This window comes from Hyperolius riggenbachi, chromosome 3, assembly GCF_040937935.1.
Source record: "Hyperolius riggenbachi isolate aHypRig1 chromosome 3, aHypRig1.pri, whole genome shotgun sequence".
NCBI lineage: Eukaryota > Metazoa > Chordata > Amphibia > Anura > Hyperoliidae > Hyperolius > Hyperolius riggenbachi.
The window spans coordinates 181,315,544-181,335,211 of NC_090648.1; the positions used below are offsets into that span (position 1 = coordinate 181,315,544).

Consider the following 19,668-nt stretch of genomic DNA (forward strand, 5'->3'; position numbering starts at 1 on the left):
GAAGATGGTCAAGGACTACATGTCAGATGGCGTAGCTGTGTTGAACAATCCATCTGCACCCTTCAACTATTGGGTATCGAAGCTAGACACCTGGCACAAACTGGCAATGTACGCAATAGAGGTGCTGGCTTGCCCGGCAGCCAGCGTTATGTCGGAACGCTGTTTCAGTGCTGCCGGAGGCATCGTCACAGATCGGCGGCGTATCCGCCTCTCCACAGAAAATGCAGACCGTCTGACTCAAATTAAAATGAATCAATCCTGGATTGGAAACGACTACGCAACACTCCCGGACCCCAACCAAGTAACATGAACAATGAACATCTGTGATGGGTTAGCGTTTCCGGTCCCTGTTTATTGAACCTCTCATCTGTATTACATTTATGGCTGCATGGCGACAAAATGCAAATTGCTATCCGCACGCTTCTTGTCCTCATGCAAGGCCTGGGTTGTTGTGTCTCAAAGCGTGGCCTTCTCCTCCTGCGCCACCCTCCTCCTGTTCCATCACGTGTGCTGCTGCTGGGTTAGCGTTACCGGTCCCTTTTCCTGGAACCTCTTATATGTATTACATTTAGGACTGCATGCCGACAAAAAGCATGTTACCTGTGCAAAGAAAACAGACATTTCCCGCATTTAAAAGACAGTTTTCCCTTTGAAAATTTAAAATCGATTTTCTCAAAAACTATAAGCTCTTTTTGCTAAAAAAAAATTTCCTCTTGTACCCACTCCCAAGGTGCACATACCCTGTAAATTTGGGGTATGTAGCATGTAAGGAGGCTTTACAAAGCACAAAAGTTCGGGTCCCCATTGACTTCCATTATGTTCGGAGTTCGGGTCGAACACCCGAACATCGCGGCCATGTTCGGCCTGTTCGGCCCGAACCCGAACATCTAGATGTTCGCCCAACACTACAACGTATGCAAATTCCTCAGCAAGCACAAGCTGCAAAACTGACAAAAGCTGTTCTTTCCAGAGTCCTGCAGCATGCAGACCTGAATAATGGTCAAAAGGCTGCCTGCTAGCACAGGCAGCTGAGCGGATCGTTACAGACATTAGACTAGGACTATGGTAGAGATTAGTTTGTGAGCTTCTCTGAGGACAGTCAGTGACATGACTATGTACTCTGTAAAGTGCTGCAGATGGTGTAAGTGCTATTCAAATACATATTAATAATAAGGTAGGACATTAGACTATGACTATGGTAGGATTAGATTGTGAACTCCTCTGAGGACAGTCAGTGACATGACTATGTACTCTGCAAAGTGCTGCAGAAGATGTCAGTGCTATATAAATACATAATAATATAGTAGGACATTAAACTATGACTATTGTAGGATTAGATTGTAAGATGAGGATAGTGAGTTAAAGGACTATGTACCCTGTAAAGTGCTTCAGAAGATATCAGTGCTATTAAAGGGAACACAAGCTGAAGCTTGGGATTAAGCAGAGATATCTAATTAAAGAGAGGGAAGCCTCAGGATTGTATTGAGGCTTCCCTCCATGCACCGATGTCCCCTCCCTTAATCAAAGCGACCCCCTTCCACATCGTGGCTGCGCTCCTGTTGCTATGAGTGCGGACGCACATGCGCAGTAGCACGGAGTCGCTCCTAGCAAAGCAGCTCCAGGTTACTGTGCTGATGAAAGAGGAGGCAAGCAGCCCTAACATGATTAGTGGCAATCCATTGTAGCCAATCTTCTGGAGGGCTGCGGTCAGCGACGAGGGACATCAGAGCACTGAAGGAAGCCTCAATAGGATCCTGAGGCTTCCCTCTCTTTGGAAAAAGATAATTTTATACCTGGCTTGGGTACACTTTAAATACATCGGCATAAGTTTACAGACAGTGAGGACGGATAAAGCATGAAAGAGAGAGTGGATAGAGAAAGCAATATAGAGGGGTTGGCAGGGAACGTGAGACAGAACAGCAGGCATACAGAAGTTGAAAGGAATGGTGGGAGAGGTAGCCTAGAGGGAGAAAAGAGAGAGTGCAATAGTACAACTATTAGTTAGATTACAAGTACAGTATTATGCCATATGTACAATTCTATTTGCAGTCAGACCATAATCATTCAGCTTTTACAGCCCCCCAACCAACATAAAACACACACATACACACACACACACTCATCCCCCCCAGTGGTCTCACCCCACACATATTGTCTTGCCTCCTGTAAGGCAAATATACTGTAAGCTTCGTACTGCAGATCAGACTGTCAGTGCTCTCACATGCCTGACATTCCTGACGCTGCCTGCAGAGTCCGGGCTGCACTGAGAGGGAAAGGCTGCAACATGATTGATTACACAAGCACAGAGGGCGATACAATTGCAGAGTTGCAGGCAGGCACAAATGATGGCACATGATCTCAATTACCACCCCAGCCCGTTAATCCTCCTCCCTCCTGTGCAGAGCTGGCAGCGGCTCTTTCACATTACCTCTCTGTGCAGACACTATTCCCTTCCTCCTTCAGCAGGTCTGCTGGTCTAGCTCTATGCAGCTCCATTTTACCATGATGCCAAGAGAAGGGACGGAGAGCCAATCAGACCTCCTGGAGGAGGAAGGAAGTAGAGCATGTACGGAGAGGGAAATATGATAGAGCCACTGCACACAGAATCGGAAGAGCCTCCCCGGCCTCTGCGGATATATCTACTCCAGACGTTGTAACCTCCTTGCTCGCTCCCTTTTGCTGGGATCTCACCCTGCTCTAGAGCGATAGGCTGGAGTGGTTTTACCCAGAGCAGAGGCTTTGCCATGATTGCTGCCTGCTCCATCCACAACCTTTTATCCCCGCTGCCATGTGTATACCAAGTGAGTCATGTGCAGTCAGTGCGTATGTCGGCCCCTGACGGCAGCCCCACTTCCGGTCTCGGTGCAGGGGGTGTTCCATACACCCGGAACACCCCCTTCCGTGCGCCAGTGAGTATGGATCACTTGATGATGAGTATGATAGAATACCCAGATAGCTCATGACCCAGAACCACTAGGGAATAATAAGGCGCTAAAAGAGACTAAAAAGCGCTCAAATCATACTCAGCGTTTATGAGTGTGCTGATACTTTACACTATAAATTGATGACTTTTTAACCACTAAGCAATATGGTACTAACCACTAAGCAATATGGTACTAACCACTAAGCAATATGGTACTAACCACAAAGCAATATAACTAAACACCATACATGAGGCTTTAAATAAATGCAGCATACCAGATATATCCTTTAAGCATAATGGGAGTTGGGTATGTATCTAATCCATGACAAATACAGTATACTGCATTCAGGGGCGGCGCCAGGGGGGTGCAAGCACCCCCTAGAATTGTCCAAGCACCCCCAAAGCACCCCCTGGCGTGAACTGACTTCAGGCGTCTAAGAGACGCCGAGTCAGTTTACAGCGGCAGCCCGGAGCAGCAGGCAGGGCTACGGTAAGATGGGCGCCCGAAGCCCTGCTCTGCAGACTTCGAGTCTGCAGTGCAGGGCTTCGGGCAGCCATTTTCCCGTAGCCCTGCTCTCAGCATGCAGGCAGGAAGTAACGTGACGTCCGGAAAGAAGAGGATTGTGGGAGCTGCGCGCCACAAGGAGGTCGGGACAGGAGGTCGGGAAAGAAGGTCTTCTGGCTGTAGGTGAGTAAATGGTTTTTTCTTTTCTTTTTTAGGTGGTACTGCTGATTGTGGTCAGAACTGCTGAGGAAGGATTGTGCATATTGTGGTCATATCTGCTAACAATTGTGCATATTGGGGTCATATCTGCTAACGATTGTGCATATTGGGGTCATATCTGCTAACGATTGTGCATATTGGGGTCATATCTGCTAACGATTGTGCATATTGGGGTCATTTCTGCTACCGATTGTGCATATTGGGGTCATATCTGCTACCGATTGTGCATATTGGGGCCATATCTGCTACCGATTGTGCATATTGGGGCCATATCTGCTAACGATTGTGCATTTTGGGGCCATATCTGCTAACGATTGTGCATATTGGGGCCATATCTGCTACCGATTGTGCATATTGGGGCCATATCTGCTACCGATTGTGCATATTGGGGCCATATCTGCTAACGATTGTGCATATTGGGGCCATATCTGCTAACGATTGTGCATATTGGGGCCATATCTGCTAACGATTGTGCATATTGGGGTCATATCTGCTACCGATTGTGCATATTGGGGTCATATCTGCTACCGATTGTGCATATTGGGGTCATATCTGCTACCGATTGTGCATATTGGGGCCATATCTGCTACCGATTGTGCATATTGGAGCCATATCTGCTACCGATTGTGCATATTGGGGCCATATCTGCTACCGATTGTGCATATTGGGGCCATATCTGCTAACGATTGTGCATATTGGGGCCATATCTGCTAACGATTGTGCATGTTGGGGCCATATCTGCTAACGATTGTGCATATTGGGGCCATATCTGCTAACGATTATGTATATTGGAGTTATTGAACATGTTTTTTTTTCAAATCTGCTCACATTACGTGTATTTTCTTGAGAAAACCTGCACAATTATGTGAATTGTCTGGGGAAAGGGTCACCAAAACTTGGGCCCTCTGTCTTTGTGTTGCACTTTTAAAGGGAACCTGAGGTGAGAATAATATTGAGGCTGCCATATTTATCTCCTTTTAAGTAATACCAGCTGCCTGGCTGCGGTGTTGGTCCTCTGCCTCTAATTCTTTCAACCATAGACCCTGAACAAGCATGCAGCAGGTCAGGGGTTTCTGACAATATTGTCAGAACTGACAAGATTATCTGCATGCTTGTTTCTGGTGTAATTCAGTTCACTACTACAGCCAAATAGATCAGCAGGGCTGCCAGGAAACTAGAATTGTTTAAAAGGAAATAAGTATGGCAGCCTCCATATCACTCTCACCCCGGGTTCACTTTAAATTACAGTTAGCCCTGCCCTCATCCGGTCATGACCACGCCCATTTTTGCCGCCACAGGTTTTAGCCACACCCATTTTCCCCGCGCAAGCGCATCAGCTACCCCGGAAATTGGTCCAGCACCTGCATAGCACCCTCTAAAAAAAATTCCTGGAGCCGCCACTGACTGCATTCAAGTATGATGATGCTATTATAAGTCAGGGCTGTCCATACTGGTAGTGGTGCACACAGTTCAGCACTGCTGGCTGCTGGATGCAGGAGATTGCGGATTGGCACAGCCCCATTCACTACAACTCCACACACAAAAATGCAGACACATTTTTAACACAGCTTGCGGTACAAACAGTGGCGTTTCAGTGGAGAGAGAAATTCCACTAGAAAGAACTGCACATCTGGTAAGGTTGGATGCTGGTGTTGGAGCCCTAAAGGAACACTATCAATCCAAGTGTTATAAAATGACAATGTACAAATAATGTCTAAGTAGCTGTATAAACATTTTCCTACTTTTCACGTTAAATATCAGAGGCAAAATCTTTAATTCATTGTATGTAGGATTTAGCTCTATTGGGACAAATCATTCTCAAAAGGGGTGTCTGCTTCAATGCACAGCCAGTGTTGTTTTTTGCATATCAGACTACAGAGCATTTTTCTCTGAAAGCAAAAAAAAAAGTATGAAAAGCTGTAGTGTCGACAATTACAAATGTTTATAACAAGTTACATTTCATTTGCTCTCTGCAGACACTTCAGTCAGAGACACATTACACGGGACTTTCCCTCCCTCACACACAGGGTTAACAGATGCACTGTGAGGGAATTCCCCCTCCCCTCATGGCTCACTTTGCCGTCAGTTTAGAGTGAAAGGAATTTGATACAGTAAACAAAAGAGACAAGCAAGTGAACTGCATACATCCTTATTTACCAGTACAGTCGATAGTGTTCCTTTAAGCAATTGTAACAATGAAATCCAACGGAAGGGTTCGCACACAGTCTTGCTGGGACTTGTGCACGTTTATTGTCCTATCACACATACACAAGTTAGTACATCTGACCCTTAACACAGACGATTGTATCGGGGCTGATCCAGTCCCTTTGTCAAGGCATAGGGCAGACAATCATGCCTTGACAAAAGGGACTGGATCGGCCCTGAAATGATCGTTAGTGTTAAAGGTCAGTTGAGCTAAAATGGGTGCATGAAAAAAGGGACTGACTGGATAACAAATTGGCGCCGGTGGATAACGAAATCTCAATAACGATAAACACCGTTTGGTTAACAATATATACCATTTTAAAACAGACAGGAGATGAAAACAAAAAGATATTATCTTTAAAAATCATTACATAATTTAACACTACAGCTTAACCTAACCCTACTCTTATACAGAACCCTCCCCGGGTGGTGCCTAAACCTACCCACTCCCCTGCTGGTGCCTAACCCAAACCACTCCCGCTGGTGGAGCCTAACCTTAATTATCCCCCCCATATATCCCGGTGGTGGCAAACCCTAACCACCACCTGCACAAGCACCCTTACACACATAGAAACTATAACATGTTTGATAACGTGCAATCTGTACATCTGTACATACAATATAATATGACAAAAATTATAACATTGCAAGTTTCTAAAGTGATACGATATTTCAAAAACTTTAATGTTCTTATGTACTTAACAATATTTATTGGGCGCCCCTTTTTCTGCTTTGGGCACCGTATTAACGATAAATACATTCGAGGCTATGGCGGCCTTCTTTTTGCCCATTAGCCGCCGGTGCCCTTTTTTCCTGCTACCCTAACATGTGTGTAAATTTGCACAAGGTCCAGCAAGACTGTGTGCAGACCCCTTCCTTTGGATTTCATCAGTGGAGAGGGAGACCAGGAAGTGGCAGGGAAGAAGCTTTGCAGAGTGGTGTGCACCAGTGTCTATCAACAGGCCCTAACAATATTTCATTCATTGCAAAGTGAGCAAAGCACTTACCTGTGAGGCTCTCTTGAACTTGGTATTATAGAAACACAGTCCCGCTTATAAAATGTCTTTTCTATCCAGGACAAGCTGATCTGAAAGGCAGAATAGCATTTCAATTATAAAATGACCTTGAGAGACATTATTAGTTGAATGCCATGGCTGTTAATTACACAGATCCTGATCAGGTGATTGTACTGAGCAGTCATATCTACTTAGCAGCTAATGTCTGCAAAGTACTGCTGGCATTGTTATTTTATCTCCACAGAATAAAAGCAGGAATGTTTTTTTTTTTTTGTAATAACTGCTGTAAAATGAATTTATCTGAACAGGATTATGGTTACACACACAGAGAGATAGTATTCCAGCACTTGAGTGACGTTGATGTAGGGGACTGGACTGATCTATGGAGTACACAGCTCACTGCAGTGCAATGGATGAACTTGTAGGGTGTGCACAAGCCCGGGACAAACACACTTGTCAGATTAGTAGAGAGAGAGAGAGAGGAGGGCTGGCACTGCCGTTCCAACCTTTATTCAAAAGTTAATAGCACTTACAGGTGCATGGACAGGATAATGCTATGAGCAGCTAGGTGGGCGTCAGGTTTGGAGATCCAGAAAATGTCCGTTTCGCACCACTGGCGCTTGTCCACTGTCCGACTCTGATCCTGCAGTGAACAAGTACCATCGGCGAGAAATGGATGGTTGCTGGATCTCCAAACCTGACGCCCACCTAGCCACTCATAACCGTATCCTGTCCATGCAACTGTAAGTGCTTTTAACTTTTGAATAATGGCTTGAAAAGCAGTGCCAGCCCTCCTACTAAACTGAAGAGGATAATGTTTTCAAAACAATAGTGGAGTTGCAATTTAAACCTGTGAAGGGGCATCATTATAACAGTGCATACCTAGGTAAGGATTTGAACAGTGGGTGCATATTAGTTTGGCGCCGTTCAGTTCGGCGCGGTGAGAGCCGTCGGCTCTCACTGCTGCCACTAAACTCTGAGGCGGCGTTAAATACTATTCCCCCACCGAGTTGTCGCAACTCGGAGGGAGATGTAATCCGGGGTCTGGCAGCAATGCTGCTATGGGGATGATTCGTTTGAACAGCATAGTAGCTAGATGATTAGCACTCTCGCCTTGGAGCACTAGAGTCCCAGGTTCTATTTCTGACAAGGCCAGTATTCATATCAGGACGACTTATACAAATAATGTCAGGGAAAATCTTTAAAATACAAGCATTCCAGATCACTCAGTTCATACTATGTTGTTCTTACTATAGTTCATGCTGGAATGGTAGCACATATATATATAGTTACAGATACGCTGCCACTTTGATCCAGGGGCATAGCAATAGTCATAGCAGCTGCTATGGAGCCCTGGAGCAGAGGGAGCCCAGGTGGTATTTGATGTTTTCACTATTAACTTTCTTGTGCTCCTCCACCCTCTGACTTTGTCTCAGTGCCCATGGACTATATGCAGTGTAGATTGCATGAAAATGTTAATTGCCCAATTAACTCCTATCCATAGAGTAGTGGCAGGGGGCATTGCTCAATAATGCCTACATTTCAGGGCCCCATTAAAGTTTTGCTGTGGAGCCCCATGATCTCTAGCTATGCCACTGCTTTGATCAGTGCCGTAACTAAGGAGTGTAGGGCCCCAGTGCAAGTTTTACAAAAGGCCCCAAATATCCTATTGATATGGATCCCCAAAACCTACCAAGGACAGCTGCAGAGTGAGAAAATAGCTTGTTAAGGGTTGCCACTATCCAATGCACACACAGAGGTGTTCATTACCAGCATAGCACCAATAAAAAGCTAATAAGATGGATTAAGGAGGGCCCTTAGTGGGCCCCTCTGTCCCAATGGCACCTGTGTGACAGCAACTTCTGCATCCTCTATTGCTACATCACTGACTTTGATAGTCCAACACAGTGGAGCTGTATTCTGTGTCAACTCATCCGCTATCCAAGAAAGTTCTGCATGTTGTTAGTGTGTTGCAGAAATGCAATGGACATACAGTACGTGGACATAGTGGAGATACACATGTGAATGAGTCCATACTTTGCCATAGGATAACATGGTGTCTGTTCCGCATGTCCACTAGTCTGCTGCCTTCTGCTCTGGGAAGCAAGTCTAGCAGTAGAACTAGTGGGAACAGGCTCTACATGTATCAGAGCAGCAGCTTTGCTTGCTATTGAGCAGAAGAGCTCTGCACCACTGCAGATGGCCAGAATTCACTTTAGTGCTTCCTGTACAGCCACACTGCTCACTTAGTAAAGTCGCATTACTAGTTTTGGGTATATGCACCATCATGGGAATTTAGTGAAACACTCTATTTACCTATGGAGTTTGAGCGTTCCCCCTGTGCTTGCATAGGTTTCCCAAAAACTTACCAGTTGATGAGCAAGCATCCAGGAAATTGGTAGGAAATTGGTTTCTGAGTCCCTGAGAGAAACTAGTTGTATGTGGTCTGGTTTTAGTCATGGAGAAAATCTGAAGATACTGGAGGTACTTCACACTGGAGGTAAAAATGGTCCATTCCCGGATCGGAAAGGATCCCAACTGATGCAAATGGATCCAATGTTAACCTATAGATCTATTCACATCTGTCCATTCGAATGGATCTGTTCCGCATGATCCGCTGAACGGACCACAAGTTTCCTCCAGCAGCAACTTCTCCGGACCGCTGAGCCCAGTGGAACGGAAAAGGAAAATACACTTTGGGGGTGGGGGGGTCTGGGGGGGGGGATGTGGGCAAACTGAACGGAAGCAGCGGAAGGCAAACAGAGTGGCTACAAAGTGAAAACAGATCCGATCGACCGGTAATCAGATCAGTTTTCACAGTTCCGTTTGCCACTATTTTGCCTGTGTGAATGGGCCTAACTGTGCAAGATTTTTTTTTGCAAGCTTTCAAAACTTGAAGTTTCCTCTTCAGTGTCAGATTGCTGAATAAGCCTACAAAATCATAAAAAAAATCCTCTGTATGTTACATTACTTTTGTATAGTTTTGATACAATTCTGTATCATGCCTGAAAAAGGAACTTAAAGTTTTCGAAAGCTTGCACAGAATTCTTGTTCAGTTAGTCATTAAAGGTATTGCCTAAACCACTTCTGTTGTTATGTCTTCTGAGAATAATGGTTAGTGACATGACCTGTTTAATGTACGTTGTAAGTGCTTCAGAAAATATCAGCAGTATAAATGCATATAATAATTACTTTGCTGGAGTCCTTCCCACTACTGGCGATAACCTTTTTAGCAGTTGTCTGCCAACATATTACACAGTGCCGAACAATAAATAATACGAAATGCAGGTTACAGATTTACATATGCAACAAATACAAGCAGAAAATGACCCTGCCTGGCCCAGCTCAGGAGGGAAAGACTTTATTCAGTAAGTAGAGGAAATGAATCAGTATGGTTCATATCACACATGAAGCACAAAGACCCACTCAATACTACTGTCTATTACAGACATCAAATTATCACTGGTACTATACACAGGACCAGAAACATGGCAATTATGAACTGATTACTTACATTCGACCCCCAGCAGTTATAAGCTGGTTTCCCCATATTGTTCATCTCCACTGGGCTACTAATCTGTAAAGTTAATACTCTGAAGGAGTTTTATACTTGTCCCATCTGTGGTCAGGATTCCACCATAAACATAATCCAGCTCTCATCTGTCGAAAACGGCCCTGTAATACTAAGTGATGTGCTGTGACTTCCAGATACAATTAGGATTTATCTCCTATCTTGCCACATATATAGAGGTGGAGGAGATGCATGGGAGTGACCATATGCAACACAGATAATAATTTAACCCTTTTTATGTTACACAATGAACCAGAGCCTAATTAACACTGTGTTAAACAGGGACGCTATGGATATATATGCATAACAACCTGTTCCTGTTTTATTGTAACTTTACGAATGACTATGAGCCCTCAGATAAGTCAGACAATACTATAGTGCAACTGGTGGGGAAAATTTGGAAATGTGTGAAGGTTACCTATGCTGTCTATCCAAGGTTACGAAGCTCGCACTCCGTTATGGAATAATCCTGCTCTTCATGAATTTATCAATTATCCCTGACCCTCATTTTTGGATACAGAAGGGCATTATAATACTCAAAAATATAATTAAAGGGAAGATCCAAGCAAAAAAAATGAGTTTCACTTACCTGGGGCTTCTACCAGCCCCATGCAGCAATCCTGTGCCCTCGCAGTCACTCACTGCTGCTCCAGTCCCCCGCTGGCAGCTTTCTGACCTCGGAGGTCAGGACCGAATTGCGTACATTTTTACACATTCCCGCTAGTGCAGGAACATTAACACATACATTTTTACGCGTTAGTGGTGCAACGCGTACATTTTTGTTTCTGCACTAGCTGGAATGCGCAAAAATGTATGCAATGGGGCCCTGACCTCTGAGGTCAGAAAGCTGCCAGCGGGGGACTGGAGCAGTAGTGAGTGACTACGAGGGCACAGGATGGCTACATGGGGCTGGTAGAAGCCCCAGGTAAGTGAAACTCATTTTTTTTTTTTTTGCTTGGACCTTTCCTTTAAAGAGGAACTCCAGTGAAAATAATGTAATAAAAAAAGTGCTTCATTTTTACAATAATTATGTATACATGATTTAGTCAGTGTTTGCTCATTGTAAAATCTTTCCTCTCCCAGATTCACATTCTGACTTGTATTACATGGTGACATTGTTACTGTGGGCAGATTATGGAGCTGTTTCTAGCTGGTCTGGCTTTAACAGACAGCTATTTCCTGTCTGAACATTGTTACATTGTGACAGTTTGCCCAGAGTACCGTACGGTACCAGAGCCTCTTGTGGGAGGGGTTTCAGCACAAAATCAGTCATACAGCGCCCCCTGATGGTCTGTTTGTGAAAATCATTATTTTTCTCATGTAAAAGTGGGTATCAGCTACTGATTGGGATAAAGTTCAATTCTTGGTCGGAGTTTCTCTTTAAAGACTGAGGTCTAATAGATTTCTTAGGACTCTTGAGGTTACACGGTATACCAGGAATACAGAAATTCCAATATCTACAATTAAAGCATGCCTTTCACAAACAGTTCCCACATACTCCAATTACCCTCTACCAAAACCCCATCACTGACCAGATAAAAGATGGTTCAATCAGACATAGAGATACTATATAAAACCTTGCTGGAACAATATGTCCTAGAACTGACAAATCCCTCTATGGGAAACGGAAGGGGTAGAGATCACTGACGAAGATTGGGATGATGCTCTAGCAATGGTTAAAAAAAAAAACCACACCATGTGTGAGTGAGCATATAACACAACTATATATATTGCATTTTGTTGCAGTGTTCAAGCCCAATTCATTACGGAAAAAAACATTATATAATATGTCCAATTTCATGTAAGTTTTCTTGTCAAAAATCCTAAGTAAACCTAATGAGTGCAAAATGTCTAAAACGTGCTTGGCAGTAATTGTTCAGGTTTAGGACAAATTGGCTGGCAGGGAAAGGGTTAAATGCAGATTAGCCTCCCCCTCTTTTTACCACGTCATTTTAGCATGTCATAAGGTTCCTACATGTCATAAGGTTCCTACATGACAAAATGGGATGGCCCATGGGATGTCCACATACATTATCTATGTAACTGTACAGTCTACCATATATTCTATGATATACTATGCCATTCTTGATGAGTCAAACTAAGCATATCTAATATTAGGAGGAAATCCTCTCATGTCTGTGAAATCTGTATCCTAAATTGTTTGCTTGTGAAAATGTATAATGTTAATGTTGTAAACTGATTATTCTCCTTTTCACCAATATAGCCGATGTTTTGTTTAAAAAAAAAATCTCTGAGTGTGTAGCTATGTGTAGATTAGCTGATAACGTGCTTCACCAGCAAGGTGGGTCTAGCAGGGAAACAATAAAAAAAAACAATAAAAAAAAAAAAAAAACAATCAAACCGTCCGCAACATTGCACTGTTTGATGCAATGCAGCACTATGGCCTATCGATCGTCCGCCAGGGTCAAATCTCTTGCAAGGCACAGGATGGCCTGTGCCCTAGGCGGCCCTTTAAGGTGGGGGGGGGGGCACCTAGCTGCCTGTATTTCAACTTTTTTTTATTCTCCTAACCAGCTGCTGTCTGGGCATGGGGGAGCTGGCTGGAAGGGGAGGTGGGGGTGTTATTGGTGTCGGCTGTCGCATACACAGACCTGTCTACTGCACTTTGCCTCCCCAGGCTCTGAGATGGACAGCCCTGCAGAACAGTAATGACAGTGTGAGTGGTGCCCAGTGGAGGCGCTGTATATTTCTAAAACAGGAAGTGCTCATTTCCTGAATGACACACACAAACACACTGTACACACACACCCCACTCTGATCAAAATCAGTAAAATCACACTGCAGGTCTCCCACCTAGTGGTTAAAGTTCTGCTCTTTCTCTTTGCATTTTGGTCTTCATAGCAAATGGCAGGATAGCACTGTAGTGCGTTTGTGCATTGCACATGCTGTGGCAGGGCTAGTTTAGTGAGTCCCACCTCCCCCTCCCCCTTTTTACTGCTTTCTCTCAGTGTCATTGTGCTTTTTCTCTTCTTTACCACGCTTTCTGCTTTTTGTCAGCTTTCTCTCTGTTGCCCCTACTCTCTCACACATTAACAGCTATCACTTTTTTCTCCCATTTAGACACTCCTCTTTATTTCTGTTTCTCTTCCCAATCATAAAACCTTGTACAAAAATGTGTGTCACCTGACCCTGCACAGAAAGGTCAGTATAACTTGACCCTACTTGGGGAGGGTGGAAGGCAGCAGGTGGCCATAATTAATTTGGCTAATTGCTATTTTATTCACCTCCAGCAATACATTTTCTGCTCCTTTTTTGCACTTTTTATACCCCTGGGGGCATCATAGGTCTGGAGTGCCATGGGCAGCACAAAGCCTAAATACAGCCTTGTCGTCCGTTGGTCCTGCCTCATCCCAATCAACATAGATTTTCTGTCCTTTCCAATCCATACTTTCAATTGATTTTGACCAAAAATCATTTGCACATTATCAATCGTAGGACAGACAAATATTTAAAGGAATTGATTCCCATCCAATTCAATAAGTGATCAAATCTGCAGGGAATCGAATGGGAAATGTGTGTATGGGCACATTAATACTAGGTATGCAATAGATATTGGACAAGGTTTTAGAAGAAATCTTCTCATATATTACTCCACTGCTACACCTAATAGTTTTGCACTGCCCAATTAGCGATGGGCTAAATTTCTGAATTCCAAATTCAACAGAACTCCGAGTTTTCTGACAAAAGTTCCGACTTTATACTGAGTTTCATGACTTTCGACTGAATATTTGCATTGAAGTTGATGGCCCTGACTTTCCAAATGAATTGTGAAGCCCATATACATACTATCAACACTAAATTTGTTATGTATGTCACAAGTAGGAACATGTACAAAAAAAATATTTTTAAAAACCTGGTAGTTTTTGAGAAAAACATCTTTATAGTTTGGCAGTAAAACGTTTTAGGCCCCTGAAATGCCAGATTCTGGCAGATTTGGTCTGTGTTCATTTACTTTAATGATAAAAAAAAAATCAGACAGCTAATAATTAAAAATAATGAGGTACTCCCTTTCAAGCACTATTAACCCCTTTGTCCCCATGCAGGCTGGTATTTGCCAGGGAATTTGGAGCCTGGGGCTCTGAACCCTGAGTTATAGACATGGGGGAATTCTGTAAGAGAGGAGTAGCCCCAACCAAGTCAAAGACAAGGAGCTAACCTCCACCTCCGATGCCCAGAAAGAAGTGGAGGTAACTAACCCACGCCTGTGTATGTAGTTCCTGTGGGGCTTATGGTGGAATCTGGGAGTTGCCTTTAATAATAATGGGATCCCTACATGTCCATCCCCAATTACCAGGTAAATAGGTAAAGTGGATTGTGGTGTTCCAGTTATCCAGCCTCCATGACTACTGAAGACAACAGGTGCCATTTTTGACCCCATACATATTTAGAAAAAAAGTGTTAAATACTTTTTTGAAACAAAACTCCATAATATTGTTTTATTAAATAATAAAAAGGCTTCTTTTTCATTTTTTGTCTCTTTTGTAACCTTGCTTCTTCTTATATATATATATATTTGATCCTGGGATGTCATCTTCTGTATACTTCTTTCTTATCCTTTACTTATATTTTATTCTAGTCTTTTGTTCTTGTCTTTTTCTGTTCTTATGTCTTGTTCCTTTTTTCTTTCCAATTCTTGATTAAACTCGAAGACACCACTGCACAACTGCTGAGCACCCGTGACACTGCCCACATCATCCCCCGCACCACTCTCAGGAACCGTGAACACCACCCTACCTAGACACCTCCCCAAATAGACAACAAATTCTTGCCTAGTGATATCAATAGGTGAAAGTACACAACCAAATCAAACAAATCTATCACTTGTATACCAAATGAATCGTTTGAAATGGCCGAGTTATGCATAAAGTTGATATGTATTTTTCTGGTGATCGGCTGGCGTGCGCCAACTGTTCACATGTAATAAGTTCTTATGTTTCCTTGTGTGAACTATTTTTGCATTTGCAGCTGAATTCTGCCCCCTGTAAGCAAAAATTCTAGTAAAGCCAAATTTGATGTGCATTCACACTAGTAGATTTGAACTTTCGTTTTTTTGTGTTCAGTCAGAGTAGGAGTTGGAGAAAAATATTAAGGAAATGGAATGGCAGATACACGGTGGTGGATCAGGATAATTGGGCATTGCATCTAATAAGACACCTGTGTTCATTTTTGGTAATCAGGTATCCAGGTCATTTGGGTGCCCGATGTAGCTAGAACCTGATCAGAGTGCCTGGGCCCGATCCAATTCACTTTTTCGCCTAGGGGATACTTTTCCATCTTTGTTTAAAACAACTTTTCAGCACTCTGCTGTTGAAAATGTACCAAAAAGTAGGCAAAAAAGTACTGTCAAAATTATTCTGAGTATTTTCTTTTATTCTAAACTAACAATGTGTTTTTTTTCTTATCTGCGCTTTACATGCCAAAGGAAAGATGCTAGAAGTTTCTGGGATAGTTCACATCTGGCCTTAGCGTAGAACAAAAGGCAAAGAAGAAAGAGGGGTCCAACTTCTTGTCTCAAATGCCATAGGAGGAACTGAGCTTTGTTCACAAAATATAATGGGTGAAATACAGACAAACCCAGATTATAAAATATTAGGTTGATATTAATTCTAGGAAAATGATGTTTGGAATCAAAATGTTGAGCTTTTTCATGGGACATGAATATGCTCTTATTGTATGAGGACGATTAGCGATGCCCAAAATATGGACAAATAATACATTCATGACCAACTTTGCCCCTCTAAGTGTAAGGGAAGGTCAGCCCCAAGCAGGGGTAAGGTCTCCCAATCCCGCCTACCGGGCAGGTTATGTGAAAGGACTGACCTGGCGGCCATCTTTAATCTCCAAATTGCCATTGTACAGACAACTTCTAAAGGAATCCCATGCAGATAGCTTGCTAAGCTTGAACTTCCAAATACATGGACTTTGCAATTCCACAAATGAGACTTCCGAAACCTAGGTATTTTCTTTTCCTCATTTTCTCCCTTTTATTTTAATACTGCTGCTACTGTTTTCATATTTGTTGCTTAGAAACCTTTCTGTAATATTAATGATTTTATTGAATATTTTTTAATAAAATGAAAAAAAGTCATTGTACAGCTGTTACTTGTTTCTGAGTTCCACAGACGAACCTTGCCTCTCTGGAGAGATACTACCCAGAGAATCATAAGCACTATACAAACAATGCACACTTTAATCTTAAGCACTATACAAACAATTGCACTCTTTAATCTTAAGCACTATATTGTATAGTGTTTAATTGAAGGGTGCAAAATTGTTTGTATAGTGCTCAAGATTGACATGTGCAAGTAGGGCTGATTAAGCTTAATTACTACTATGTTCACCATAGTAATTGTTTGATTGGATCCAGAGAATCGTACTGTTTTAGTAAGTAATAGGTCATGTTTACTCATGTTAACTTTTTTCTTTCTGAAGGCTTAGAATAGCCAGAAGGGACCTTTTCCCTTATAATTGAAAGGTGGTGTTAGCATACCTGTGGGCAGCACGGTGGCGTAGTGGTTAGCTCTCTCGCCTTGCAACGCTGGGTCCCCGGTTCGAATCCCAGCCAGGGCACTATCTGCAAAGAGTTTGTATGTTCTCTCCGTGTCTGCGTGGGTTTCCTCCGGGCACTCCAGTTTCCTCCCACATTCCAAAAACATACAGATAAGTTAATTGGCTCCCCCTAAAAAATTGGCCCTAGACTACAATACATACACTACATAATATAGACATATGGCAATGGTAGGGAATAGATTGTGAGCTCCTTTGAGGGACAGTTAGTGACAAGATATATATACACTGTACAGCGCTGCGTAATATGTCGGCGCTATATAAATACTAAATGATAATAATAATAATAATAATAATACCTGTAAAATTGTGCATAGTAAATTGTTGGTGTTTTCATGTTTTCCCTCCTAGTCTGTCTGTTTACCCAATTCCAGCTACTCTGGCACATCGATTCCCTCCACGAGATTGGATGGTGTGTGGGCTGAAGCAGATTGGGAGGCACTAAATGGTCTGACCAGTAGGGGGCATGTGACACACCTTGGAGAAAGCTTAGGAGAAAAAAGTGAATTGGATCGGGTCCCCTGTGTTTTTGCAGAGCGTAGCACTTTCACTAATACCAGTTCTATCATTTCATTGCATTTCAATTGGAAAGAAGGAAATTTAATTAGTGTTTAAATCTCAGTAAGTCAAGCAATATATTTCTAAGATTGTTCTACTATCCCTTTTTTGTTATCTAATTAAATTATATTCAACTTCTTCCTGACCGTACAATATAAAAAGACAAACCGAGAGCCCAATATAGTGTAGTAGGTATTAGCCCAGACGGATAGAAATGACAGGTAAGTATTATACTTACAAACATGGGTTACCGCAAGGCAACCACTGTATAGGCAGGTGGGGAGTATAGACCTGTCCCCACTCAGGATTAAGATGTCGCTCTCTGTGATAGAAGAAAGGAGGGTTTATCACCCTTCCACCAAGAGTGGTTCGCTGGATGAATTGGTGTACAGAGGCGCCAGTAGGATAAAAGATACTAAAAGGTTTAAAATATCTAGGTGGTGGTGGTGGACCGACCCACCCAAAGTAGACACGATGCTGTCAATCAAAGTCAACGAAAGTTTATTCACATACAGAGGTGCCAAGCCCTATCAGGACCTTTAGCTGTGAGATACTCCTATTGTTTAATGCCTGAAGAAGCGGGTTTTGTGCCCGTGAAACGCGTCGCAGTGTTCTATTGGAGTATGTGAATAAACTTTCGTTGACTTTGATTGACAGCATCGTGTCTACTTTGGGTGGGTCGGTCCACCACCACCACCTAGATATTTTAAACCTTTTAGTATCTTTTATCCTACTGGCGCCTCTGTACACCAATTCATCTTCCTGACCGTACGTTCATTTATTCACTCCCCACTGCACAACACGACCGGGATTGTAAATACACATACCTGATTTGTTTATCTCACCGTTCCCGATCGCCGTATCGCAGACCCGCCATTCCACCACCATCTCGCCTTTCTGTGATCAGGGAATAAGAAAAGCTTGTTCTCAAACCCAATTACAGTGCCTGTAATGAATGAGAAGCTGCGGCAGCAAGACGCAGCCTCCATTCACAAATCCTGAACGTAAACAATACTTCCGTGTTCTATTAATTTAACATGGAAGTAATTGTAGCATCTTGTGGCCAAAAAGTGAAATGCACCCTAATACACCATTACATACCGTATTTTTCAGACCATAATGCACACTTCTTCTCCCCCAAACATGGGGGAAAAAGGTGCCTGCGTCTTATGGTCCGAATGCTGCCTGGCGCCAGGTGTCCCCCAGAAATTATCGCAGTAATGCGGCCCTTGTGTCCCTGCAGTTGCTCTCTTCTTTCCCCATCTCTATGGCATCTTGGGAGTGTGCAGGATCGTAATGTCCTCCCCCCATGACCCCGCGGCTGTCCCATCCTTCTAGGCTTGTCTGTCCCACCTCCTCTGCCCCGTTCTCTTATTTGCCTATTTCTTTAAGACATCTATGGGGAGAGTGGAGTCTGCGGCTTACTGATGCACGCCACAGTGCAGAGATAACAAGCGGTAATCCTCCGGGGTAAAGCCCCTGCGGGATCCGTGCATGCTGCCCAAGTCTGTCTCCCTTCACTTCCGCTTACATCATCAATGCGGAAGTGAAGGAAGATAGACTTTGGCAGCGTGGACGAACCCTGCAGCGGCTTTGCCCCGGATGATTACCACTCATCATCTCTGCACTGTGGTGTGCATTGATAAGCCACAGACTCCACTCTCCCCATAGATGTCTTGGGCAAAGAAGAGGAACGGGCAGAGGAGGCAGGACATAGAAGCCTAGAGGGAAGGGAAAACTGCAGGGACACAGAGGGGGACATTACGATCCTGCACCCTCCCCACAGAAAGAAGGGAAAGAAGAGGACAAGGATGACAGGGGGGGAAGACAAGTCTAGAGGGATGGGACGACCGCAGGGCCATTATCATCCTGCATACTCCCCACAGATGTCTTTAGAGAGATAGGAAAAGAAGAAGACAGGAGTAAGAGGGGGATGGGACAGACCAGGGGGCACCTAAGAGCACACAGGGGGGCACCTAAGGGCACACAGGGGGCACTTTAGAGAAAACAGGGGGCACCTAAGAGGATAGGGGGGGCATTTAAGACACAGGGGAGCAGAAAAGGAGATAACAAAGGGGACACA

The 19,668-nt window shown here is 43.5% G+C and overlaps 1 protein-coding gene across 3 annotated transcripts in view; it reads right to left on the reverse strand.

Annotated features, from left to right (window-relative positions):
* LOC137563207 (transient receptor potential cation channel subfamily M member 7-like) overlaps nt 1–19,668 on the reverse strand; it is a 267,700-nt gene that overhangs the window by 178,478 nt on the left and 69,554 nt on the right. For 2 of the 3 annotated variants that reach the window (XM_068275388.1, XM_068275391.1), the window contains exons 1-2: nt 10,383–10,561; nt 6,860–6,939 (exon numbers count right to left, since the gene is read on the reverse strand). In XM_068275388.1, the coding sequence (XP_068131489.1) occupies nt 6,860–6,939; nt 10,383–10,427 (125 nt within the window). In that variant the 5' untranslated portion in view covers nt 10,428–10,561. Of the gene's footprint in view, nt 1–6,859; nt 6,940–10,382; nt 10,562–19,668 lie in introns of those variants that run through there. The other variant, XM_068275389.1, reaches the window with a different exon arrangement.